Source organism: Wyeomyia smithii, chromosome 2 (genome assembly GCF_029784165.1).
Source record: "Wyeomyia smithii strain HCP4-BCI-WySm-NY-G18 chromosome 2, ASM2978416v1, whole genome shotgun sequence".
Taxonomy (NCBI): domain Eukaryota; kingdom Metazoa; phylum Arthropoda; class Insecta; order Diptera; family Culicidae; genus Wyeomyia; species Wyeomyia smithii.
The window spans coordinates 66505983-66518403 of record NC_073695.1 but is presented as its reverse complement, the minus strand read 5'-3'; the positions used below and the strand labels follow the sequence as shown (position 1 = coordinate 66518403).

At 42.9% G+C, this 12421-nt stretch overlaps 1 protein-coding gene across 1 annotated transcript; it reads right to left on the bottom strand.

Moving 5' to 3' along the window:
• Window positions 1–10042: 10042 nt before the first annotated feature.
• LOC129721312 (hexamerin-1.1-like) lies at window positions 10043–12421 on the bottom strand. The gene is made up of 3 exons (XM_055673749.1): window positions 12262–12421; window positions 12069–12196; window positions 10043–12000 (listed from the first exon to the last, which is right to left on the bottom strand). Exons 1-3 carry the CDS (start codon window positions 12353–12355, stop codon window positions 10153–10155), a joined length of 2070 nt encoding a protein of 689 aa, XP_055529724.1. The 5' UTR covers window positions 12356–12421; the 3' UTR covers window positions 10043–10152.

The following is a 12421-nucleotide window of genomic DNA, read 5'->3' as shown; positions in this document are numbered from 1 at the left end:
TTCCTGGTCCGCAATGTGATCGAGGATGGAAGTCCGGACAGCCTGAAGCTGGTCCGTTGTGAGTAGGGAGCTGGGGTGGGTAGCAGAAGTAACCGCAAGGCTTATAGCTCCCACCTACTGTAAAGGGTGCCCTGGTACTCCACAGGCTCCGTTAGAGGCTGGGTATTTCTTAACCCCCCCCCCCCCCCCCCCCCACCACGTCATCCATCGGCACGGGTCGCATAACACCTTAGCTTAGGGGTTTTAACCATTGGATTTTACGCAACAGCCATGGTTAAGAGCTGTTGCAACCATCCTCCTTTACAGGGGCTTTGGACCCTCTGCTACAGTTCTCAATAATTCAAGTCTATTCGTAAAGGCTAAACTGAACCAAGAGAATCGTAACAGGCGGAGTTCAAATTCTGTTAACATGTTTATAAATTGAATGTTAACATGTTTATAAAATTCTATATGTATTATAATGAAAGGTATTCATCAATATTGAAGAGATTTTTTTTTCTCCAAAATAGAGTGCTGCAAATTAATAATAAAAGTACAGGCCCTGGTCGATTTTGGGAACACACCAGAATTTTTTCTGTTGCCAAAATCGAACCATGCCAAAAATGAACGGTTCTCTCTTCATGACTTTTTTCACTTTTTAAACGGCCAATCGATATATATATATATATATATATATATATATATCATACAAAATCGTATTTGATGCACAAAAACAGCATATGCGTACTATTTTAGAGGCGATATACGTGCAGAGGATTAATGGTATGCAATTTATTGAAATACGTATTTATATACGATAATTTCCGATTAAAGGTGATTTGTTTCATACTTTCTTACAATTCTAAGCCTACAATCGTAAATGGGTTAGACTTCATCATGATATACAATTCAAACTGAATTTCTGTGCCTCATAATAAGCGTGGTATACGATTTCGACTTCGTTAAGAGGGTTTAAGGGTATTTGAAAAACTTCAAGTTCGGGCGTAAGTAACACACGACTAGAGCTACAACCTACACTTGCTCACATCAGAAGCACTTGCCTTTTTTTTTTTTTTCATTTATAGCACCGTAAAATAAACAGTCCAAATATTATTGTTCGATGAGAGTGAAAAACTCTGATTTTTTAAGAAACATATAACTCAACGTAATATCTACCGATTTACATAGAACAGCTTCTATTTTCTTTAAAATTGAATATAGTTTATAAGTGTTTGTGTGCTTGTAGTACTGTTCTTACAAAAATAACTGACAAATTTCAAGTGAAGTTGAAAATTTGCGTGGAGAAGTTTGAAAAATTAGATTTACGCGCGAATAACTCAACATATTTTAATAAAGTTAGTACAAACCTGTATATATTTTGAAAACTCTATTTTTACCTTTTCCAAAACTGCTAAAACATTCAAAATCGGTTGAAAAACAAATGAATTAAAAATAATTTTCATGCGCTGAGGTCAGAATACCGGCATTTTGACCATAATTTTAAATTTTAGGGGTGTTTGAAAAAAAAAATCTAGTATGAGCGAAAGTTGCACTCGACTAAACTTACAACTTGCACTGCGTCACTTCAAAAGTTCTTGCATTTTTATTTTCATTTGTAGCACCGTACTATCCTCTCGGTAGTTAAACGCTTTGCTGTCAGAATTTTTTTTAAAGAAAATAGTAGGAGGGTGGTACCCAAGACACGACCGCATAGTTGACGTAGGACTACAATAGTTTTACATTTCCTTTTAAGGCTCTGTTTGATTAGAGCTCGTTTTACTTTCGGCACGGTTCAATTTTCGCACACATGGGTCAAAAACGAGCGATTATGTTTAATCACATTTTTCCAGTTTTCTTGATTTTTTTACCCAATTTAGGCTCAACATCCTCCAAAAGAAAGGTATTTTGGTTCTTTATATTGCCAAAGCGTATGGAACCGTTAAAATAATTCCTGAGAAATGACTGGAACATTACCGGTAATATAATGATCATGATCATGCCTCTAATTACTCGGATGGTAATATCAGTATCTAGGTCGTCTGCCTAATTTCATCAAGCGACACCTCAAACGACTTAGAACTAAAACTAGTTTATTGGTGGCCATATCTCCGGTTAATGTTGTCTTTGGCCGTTTAAAAAGTGAAAAAAGTCATGAAGAGAGAACCGTTCATTTTTGGCATGGTTCGATTTTGGCAACAGAAAAAATTCTGGTGTGTTCCCAAAATCGACCAGGGCCTGTACTTTTATTATTAATTTGCAGCACTCTATTTTGGAGAAAAAAAAATCTCTTCAATATTGATGAATACCTTTCATTATAATACATATAGAATTTTATAAACATGTTAACATTCAATTTATAAACATGTTAACAGAATTTGAACTCCGCCTGTTACGATTCTCTTGGTTCAGTTTAGCCTTTACGAATAGACTTGAATTATTGAGAACTGTAGCAGAGGGTCCAAAGCCCCTGTAAAGGAGGATGGTTGCAACAGCTCTTAACCATGGCTGTTGCGTAAAATCCAATGGTTAAAACCCCTAAGCTAAGGTGTTATGCGACCCGTGTCGATGGATGACGTGGTGGGGGGGGGGGAGGTTAAGAAATACCCAGCCTCTAACGGAGCCTGTGGAGTACCAGGGCACCCTTTACAGTAATTAGCCCTTACTGCATCACGCGGGTCACTGATGCAGCGGACTCTTCTTTACCCAGCGACTCGTGGGAATTTTATGAACGACAAAACTTCACAAAATTCGGCCACCGGTAGCCTTTCTTTGCCGGAACCCATGGACTCATCTGAGCGTAGTCCAATAAAAACAAACGCACCGGGCAGAACGGAGGAGATGGAGCATGAGGATGATTTCAACCTCGACAGCGAATCGCTGGACGGAGGACCCTCTGCTTCATCCTTAATCCTACTTTCTCCACAAGGGAATGACGAAAGTCAAATGGACTTAGTTCCCGGTTCACAGACAAGGCCCGATGACGAAGGGAAACCCGAATCATCGGCACCCCTTGTCAAGCGTCTTTCAAATGCGCAAAGGCGGCGACTGAGTCTCTCGTACGAAGAAGCCAGGAAGCTGGCCCTCCTTCCAACAGAGCAGCCTGCTCAATCGAACCAAGTCGCCGTCAAGCGACAGCGGTCGGACGACTTGGTGTCCCCAAACACCAGTACTAAGTGTCCACAGCCTAAAAAACTGCGGAACGGCACTGGTTTGGGGTCATCGGGTTCGAAGCCGCTCCCGAAGGCCACATATAGGGACATGGTGGGAGCTATAAGCCTTGCGGTTACTTCTGCTACCCACCCCAGCTCCCTACTCACAACGGACCAGCTTCAGGCTGTCCGGACTTCCATCCTCGATCACATTGCGGACCAGGAAAATCCAACCACCAAGCCCAAGTTTAACGGTTGCCATCTAAAAAATGGCTTCCTGCAACTTTCCTGTGCGGACAACGACACAGTGCAGTGGTTGGAAAGGGAGGTACCTTCTCTCGTACCATGGGAGGGAGCACAACTTCGTGTATACCACATGAAGGATCTGCCGAAGGCCAGACGGTATGTCGGTTACTTCGCGGACAGTGCGAACTCTCCGGACGAGAAGATTCTTCGTTCACTCCAGAATCAGAACGACCATCTCTCTACCAAAATGTGGCGAGTCTGTAAACGCAAATTGGTAAAGACCTTGGTCGAACTAGTTCTGGATATTGACGAAGAATCGGCCAAACTCGTTGAGAGTAGAAATAATGAACTGCACTACGGTTTCGGCAAAGCACGCATCCGAAAGTTGAGCGGGAGGCCGAACGTCACAGGCAGGAAAGACTGCGTCGCAATGTCAGGGAAGGTACGTGCGGGTAACTCCTCCAGGAGTACTCTGCCACCACCCAGGCAAAGCGATCCTGCGAATGGGCTAAAGTTTCGCGTGGGAAACTCCTCCGGGAGTGCCCCACAACCACCCAAACGCAACCCTGCGATTGGGAAGGTACGCGCAGGATGCTCCCCCGTGAGTGCCCTGTCACCACCCAAGCAACGCAACCCAGCGGCTGCTCGGACGGTTCCGCCGAAGACTCGCAAAAGTGTGAAACATCAACAACCGAAAAGTTGCACCCCCCGGAGTCAAAAACCGCCACAGTGTGCGCGACGACCTTCTGTTGCCAATCGACTGCTGCAACCGAAGCCGAACAGTGAGGAAGAGCAACTTCCATCAACCAGCCAAACTGCTGTTGGCAGCCGTCAGCCAATACCAGGATCATCTTCCGATCCGGACAAAGACGGCAACTTCACTGCAAAGTGAGCAGCCTTCGCTGCGTGCAAGCGAATCTCCATCACGCAAAAGGCGCCTCGGGTGTTCTCTGCAGGAGATTCGCCAAAGAGCAGCTAGCGGCTGCATTCATCCAGGAGCCGTGGATCAACGAATCCAAAGTTCTCGGACTTAACGCTCCTAACGGTAGGTTGATCCACTGTGACACGCAGCCCAAACCAAGGACTGCAATTCTGCTAAATAGAGAACTAAAATTTTTACTTGGGTGGGAGAGTTCGAAATTTTTACCTATTACAGAATTTATCCAACGCGACGTCGTTGCCGTCACGGTTGAAGTACCGACAACCAGAGGAAAGCAGGAAATGGTTGTCGCGTCGGCCTACTTCCCGGGCGACCAAGGTGATATACCGCCACCCGAAGTTGCTGCGCTCGTGCGGTACTGCAAGGCCATCAACAAGCCGTTTCTGATCGGCTGCGATGCCAACGCTCACCACACGATCTGGGGCAGCTCGGACACCAACACCAGGGGTGAGTACCTACTTGAATACCTTACTTCTAACGATGTCAATGTATGTAATGTAGGGAATAACCCCACGTTTATCAACGCTATCAGACAGGAGGTCCTTGATCTCACTCTGTGTAGCGCCTCTATTTCTGAAAGGATTAAAAATTGGCATGTCTCCGATGAAACTAGTTTGTCGGACCACAGACACATCGTTTTTAATATAGAGGCTAACCCTCTGAAAAGAGAGCTGTTCAGAAATCCTAAGAATACAGATTGGGAATCCTTTAAGGAACACCTGATCGATTCACGAACTTTCAGTTACAGCAACATTCGAAATTCAGTTGACCTGAATTCGGCAGCAAATGATCTACAAAACAGAATCATGGATGCTTTCGACGCCAACTGTCCACTAACACAGCGGTCAGTATGCCGTGACGTACCTTGGTGGAATGATCAACTTAGTGACCTTCGTCGGGAAACTAGGGGTTGTTCAACAGGGCAAAAGTCACGTCTAACTGGGACGACTACAGGGCGTCCCTCACTAAGTACAACGCCGAGCTACGCAAGGCTAAACGGAAATCCAGAGTTAGTTTCTGTGAAAGAATCCAAACTCTGCCGGAAACTACGCGGCTCCAAAAGGCGATGTCCAAAGACCATACTAACGGTTTAGGACAGGTTAGGAAAGAGGATGGATGCCTCACTGTCACTACCAAGGAAACGCTGGAGGTTCTTATAAACACCCACTTTCCTGGATCGACAGAGACCGAAGAACTGAATAGTGATGGGTCGCGGCAGGACAATTCAAGACATATGGCGTCTCGGGAGTCCATCCTGCTGGCCCGTCGACTGTTCACGGAAGCTTCAATAGGTTGGGCTCTAAGCTCATTCGACCCTATGAAGTCTCCTGGTCCAGACGGTATACTACCCATCTTTCTACAAAAATCGGCCGCAGTTATCATGTCCGAACTCATCAACCTCTTCAGAGCCAGCTTTATCCTGGGCCATATTCCGGATAACTGGCTGAAGACGAAGGTAGTGTTTATCCCCAAAGCTGGAAGAAAGAACAAAACCCTACCTAAATCTTTCAGACCCATAAGTCTGACTTCATCGCTTCTCAAGTTGATGGAGAAAATAATGGATAAATATATCCGTGATGAGTTTCTTAAAGACTCCCCGCTGAACAGGAACCAACATGCCTATCAAAGCGGCAAGTCAACAGAAACTGCTCTTCACAGCTTAGTGACGTTGATTGAAAAGTCCCTGAGTTATCAGGAGACGGCGCTATGTGCCTTTCTTGATATTGAAGGGGCCTTCGATAACACGTCCTTTGCATCAATTGATACGGCTCTTTCTCATAAGGGAATCGACCAAACTTCAAGGAACTGGATACACGCAATGCTCTCTAGCAGAGTGATCACAGCAACCCTGGGAGATTCGTCTGTAACAATGTCAGTGATCAAGGGATGCCCGCAAGGAGGAGTTCTCTCGCCCTTGTTATGGTCACTAGTTGTCGACGCACTTCTCAACAAGCTTTCACAGCTTGGTTACGAGGTCATTGGATACGCCGATGACATCGTCCTCATCGTCAGAGGTAAAGATGACGCAAATCTGTCGAGCCGAATGCAAACGGCTCTGAATACCACCATGTAATGGTGTTTACAGGAGGATCTAAACATAAACCCCTTAAAAACAGTCCTAATTCCATTCGGCAGACGAAGGACGATCTCCATCACTCCTCCAATACTGAATGGAGTTAGACTGGGCTTCAGCAATGAAGTCAAATATCTCGGAATTATTCTGGACAAGAAACTGAACTGGTCTGCACAACTGGATCATGCCGCTAAGAAAGCGATCTCAGCGATCTGGGCCTGCAAAACTCTGTTCGGTAAGACCTGAGGACTGAAACCATACTTGGCACTCTGGTCTTACAAGACCATTGCCCGACCAAGAATCACCTATGCTGCCCTAGTGTGGTGGCCTAAGGTGAACGTGACTGCGCAAGCCAAACTCAAAAAAGTTCAAAGACTTGCATGTCTTTCGGTTACCAGCGCTATGCGAACAACTCCAACTGCAGCCATGGAAGCTATGCTTTGCCTACTACCTCTACATCTTCATGTGAAAAAGGAAGCAGAGCTTGGCGCTCTAAGGTTGCAAAGGAGGAAAACCATACTTGAAGGGGACCAAATCTGCCACCTTCGCATACTTAGGGAGTTCAAACTAATTCCGCTATTAACCACAGTCTCCGACTGGATGGACGTTAGGACCAACATGGATATTCCATATAGAGTGATTGAAACAAACCGCTCTATGTGGAACAATGGAGGGCCTAATCTTCCACCTGGCATCGTCAGTTTTTATACGGACGGCTCGAAAATTAGATCCCTAACGGGATCTGGTATATACGGACCCGGTATCAGGGAAACGTTTTCACTGGGAAAATGGCCCACCGTTTTTCAAGCAGAGGTATATGCCTATATATATATATATATATATATATATATATATATATATATATATATATATATATATATATATATATATATATATATATATATATATATATATATATATATATATATATATATATATATATATATATATATATATATATATATATATATATATATATATATATATATATATATATCTGCGCAAATATATATATATATATATATATATATATATATATATATATATATATATATATATATATATATATATCTGCGCAAAAATATGTCTGCAACTACAGACATGCGAAAATCGGTATATTCTCGGACAGTCAAGCAGCACTACTAGCACTTAAGTCCGTCAAATGCGCTTTCAAACTTGTTTGGGAATGCATTGAAACTCTACGGGAACTTTCCCGACAGAATTCAGTTTTTCTGTTTTGGGTGCCCGGACACTGCGGAGTCGAGGGTAATGAACACGCTGACTACCTAGCAAGACAGGGATCAGCTCAGCGGTTCATTGGCCCCGAGCCGTTTCTGGGTACGTCAATTTCCGCTATCAAAAGCGAACTACTAACTTGGGAAAGGCTAGAAATAGTATCCCAATGGCAACAGGCAAGGGTTGTAGACAAGGCAAACAGTTTATCTATCCGAACCCTGGAACCGCCAGAAAGCTACTTAGTCTAAATCGTAGTGACCTACGGATAATCACGGGACTCCTCACCGGACACTGTCCCGCTTTTTATCATTTAGAGAAAATCGGCGTAGTGTTGAACGACACCTGCCGATTCTGCAAATCTAAACCAGAGAGTTCAGAGCATTTGTTTTGCTCTTGCGAAGCTCTTGCTTCCTCTAGGTACAACTTCTTAGGAAGTTACCTTTTAACTCCATACCAAGCATGGAGCTCCAATCCCAAGCAGGTCATTAGTTTCATCAACTATGTTGTACCTAATTGGGGTACAGGTTTACAACAAAACAGTTCTACTCCATCAATGAGTACGAACAATCCGTAACCTGTGCACAGCAATCGGGGCCCGCCACAAAAGACAATCAGCAAGAATGTCGCAGTGGCATTTCAGTACCCAGTGCCCTTCAGGCATACAGAGAGAAAAAAAAACATTCAATTCAGATCAATTTAAACAGTTTATCAGTAAACAGAATCAGAAAAAAATGAATCAGTTACAAGATACCAAAAAACAACGAAAGTGCCATATTTGAGTGTCATATGTCTGTTATCTAAAAAAATCAACCGGGCTATAATAATAAACTACATTGGTCTCAGCAATTATTGTTCGCATAGTGTTGTTCAATTACATGTGAGGTTATCAAGAAAGTAATATTATTTTGAAGATGTTAATGTAAAAAAAATTTTCATTGAAAAATATAAATATAAATGTGGGAGCTCTAGTATCAAGATGAAATGAATTTGGTTTTCCTCTATACCGCCACCGCAGGATGCAAATAGGGTCATATTGCATTAAATTCATTTAGCTTGCAAAATATAATCATCAGTACAGCTCGTTTAATTACCTTTTGAAGGTTCTTTACGGAGCATTTTAGTTCTCCATTTTCTTTTAAATACTCTATATTCAGTTATTTTAATAAATCTGAGAAAAACAAAGTGTAGAGTTCAAAACTAAACAACGTATTTTATCTGCAGATTGCACCGAATTTATATACTTTTGCCTCGACTGCCTCTACGAAACGTACAGAATTTTGTTGTCCCCGGTGGCGCAGCGTATTTTGCAACACCCGAATTATTATAATGAATACTGATATTTGCTACTATACGAAACAAGAAGAAGAAGAAGACCATTCAAACGGCAATTCGATTGTGTTCCAGATTGCAAAACGACACCTACGCGTTAACCCAACACGCCTCACTGTGCGTCGACAGCAGCAATGTGGTCTTTTGGCTTGACTGCACACAAATGAATATCGAGTTCTTCTGTACTAACAGATGACGAGTGACCAGCGCTCTATTCCTACATTGCTCGGGGCAGTATTGTTGCCTGTGCCAGCATGTTTTCCTTCAAGACATCAGTTTATAAAACATTCTAATAGTAGAACGTAAACCTGTCTGATAGTGGAGGTAGTCACGAACTTTCCGAAAAAGCTTCACTTTCAAGACATCAAAATAGTGTAGGCTCATAGAAGCAAACGTTGGTTGACCTATTGGGCCGGGGAAATGCTGTCAAAAATTTTTTGCCACTGTTATACAGAATATCTCAGCAGGCAGTGGGTGTCTACTCATGAAGTCTGTGCTAGGCGTGCTTGCATGTGATTGGTACATTTTTTGTGAAAATTCGACCTTGAAACTTTTATGAGATTTTCACTGTTTAACAATGAAGTGATAACGATAACTGAAGAATTACAAAATTGCCCAGCATTTTATCTATCCAGCGATATATTGGTTATTGTGATCCATCCTGTGGTTACATCAGTATTACCGTTTGAAATCTTTCATTCCAAAGTTACACCTTGGTTATAGTTTCCGCAGAATGTATCTCAATATAGTGCGGTTAGACGTAGTCCTACGTCAAAAAAAGTTGTTCGAAAGCCCGCGATGGATGATTTACCGGAGGGTCTCAAATGAAAGGTAAAAGGCTATATTTCCAAATGGTGAAGATTTTGGCGATGCCCATTTTTTTAAAATAAATTTATTCTTTTTACACGCCGTGCCATAGGCGCCAATATTGGAGAGGCAAGGCCCAGCTCCCCTGCCCACTCATAAATCCGAATCTAGCATTAACCCGACATTTCTGCAAGAATCTGCAAGTTCCGTCAGATAATCCGAAACCGACTAGCAAATTTCAGCCAGGACTTGTCATCTATTATACAGAAGCAAAGATAACGATTTCATTTCTAGCATCTTAATATGCTCTGCTCTTATATTTAATTAAAAGAAACAAAAAAAAATCAACAAAACAAATATTCATGTAGTCATTTTTCTGTTGAGTCCAGATCTTAGTAGTTGAACTTCATGTCGTCGGTGTGGTAGATTAACACATCTTTGAAGAACATGTTCTTCGTGTACCAGTAGGTGAAGTCGATCTGGCGATCGAATGGGAATCCCATTGGGAACTTGTCCGTGTAGTACTGTCCGCAGAAGAACGATTTGTCGGCGTATGAGACGTTTGTCATCTCACTGCTGGTGTAGTATGGCGTAACGATGAAGAACAATTGCATTTTCAGACCACTTGGCCAACCCTTCGGTAAGATCATGCGATCCGGGAATCCACAGTGAGCCTCGGACATATCCAGTACGAACTTATCGCCTCCAGAGAAAGAAGTCATAATCTTCTTGTACAACTCCGTGTACGTGGTACGGTCCTTGACGCTCCAGAAAAAGTCCTTCGACATGCGAGTGAACGTATTCTTGCCCACGACAAGATCCACATAGTATTGGTCAATTTCGATGAAGAACTTCTTATAGTAGTCCAATTCCATAAAGTTATCGAACTTCGGTCCCAAGAACGCGCGAATCACACCCTTGCTAGCGTATTCGGACACAACATCGAGACTGTAGGAGAAAGGCTTGTGATTTAGCCGCTTGGTGCGTCCGAATACGGTAAAGTCCCAGAACTTGGCCACGTTGGTCATTGGAATCACGTTGGAGATATCGGCATCGAAGTAGTCGAAATATGTCATCAATTTGTCGATTACAACATCCTTAATAACGACGCCCTTGAAGTTCAGTTCCTCGAACGTGTAGTACGGGAGATAACTCTTGAATAGATAGTAGAAATCCAGCAACCGAGTCCACATGGAATAGAAAACTGGGTCACGCAGCGAGGTTTCATAGTGCATCAGTGCAGACGGCCACGGTTTGAAGGTGACATAATCTACACCCGATAGAACGAAACGAGAGAAGGCTTCCAGGAATCCAGAGAATCCGTATTTCATACTGTGCACATCGCCAGCGAAAATGTGTCCAAGGTAACCAATATTTTGCCACTTGCGTAGATCAACCTTCGTTCCATCTTCTAGCATGAAGTAGCCAACATCAATTATCTTACGAACTCGCGACTCCCAGTCTTTGATCATGTCCAATTTGTAGTAGTCACTCTCCTTGATCATGTAATTGAAATCGCGACTCTTGAACGGTACTCCATTCCAGTAGCTCAGCAACGAGAAGTATCCAGTCTTGAGAGGGAACTTCCAAGTAAGACCCTTGATCGGGTGCATGTAGTTCGAGTACCGTTCCAGGTTATAACGAGCCAACAATTGTTGATGCATGTAGAAGTACATCTCTCCCCAGCGATCCTTGAAGAGTCCGAATTTATCCTCACCCATGAAGAAGGGATAATCCATCATGAAGTAGTAATAGTACGAGTTCAAACCGATATCGTCGTAGTAATAGCTCATGCTGTAGTGATCATTGTGGAAGTGTAAAGAAGAATCTTTCACCGGATAAGTCAGTGTGTAGTTCGAGTAAACCACATTGTACTTGCCGCTTCCGTAAAATCCAAACTTGGGATCATACATCTTGCGGAACGTGGCCGACCGGATCACATCGGTGTTGAAGAAATAGTACGGATATATCTCGTAAATAGCCGGTAGAATGACTCCCTTCAGATCGGGGCGGTGCAGAACTGACAATGTAACGGCGTAGATGAACATACCCTCGTTAATATGCTCTCGTGCCCAAATCACGTTCTTATAGTAGGTGTCCCAATCAGCAGAGTTGTACAGGAAGGTGAACAGCAGGTAGGTCTGCTTCAGATAGAACTTATTGTAGATCGTGAAGATTTCTCCTTTCTCCAGATAACCGAGCTTGAAGAAATCGAAGAACTCTACTACTTGGTCATAGTTCTATATGGAAGAGAGAACTCAAAAAAATTATTCGATGTTTGAAAATTTTTCACCAGTTTAACTCATACCAAGTACTTGGATTTGTCTTCAACCCATAGTTTCGTGTAGGGCAGATATTCTTCAAACTGAACCGGCAGCTGTATGTTTCTGAGTATTTCGAAGAAGAACTTCTCCTTCATCAGAAAATCCTTATCGGCTGTAAGTAGAAACCACTTTACTGCATCTGAGTTTGATACAGACAAACGACCGAAGGAAACTTACCGTATATGACGTCATTTTTCACCACAGGAGGACTGTACGATCCACTGACCACAACGGCCAGCGTCACTACGAACGCTGCTTCGATCCACCGCATCTTTTCACGCTGTTGTCCTGTCGGAAGACAAACTGGGCAATGTCTGAGGATCAGAGCCTAACTTCA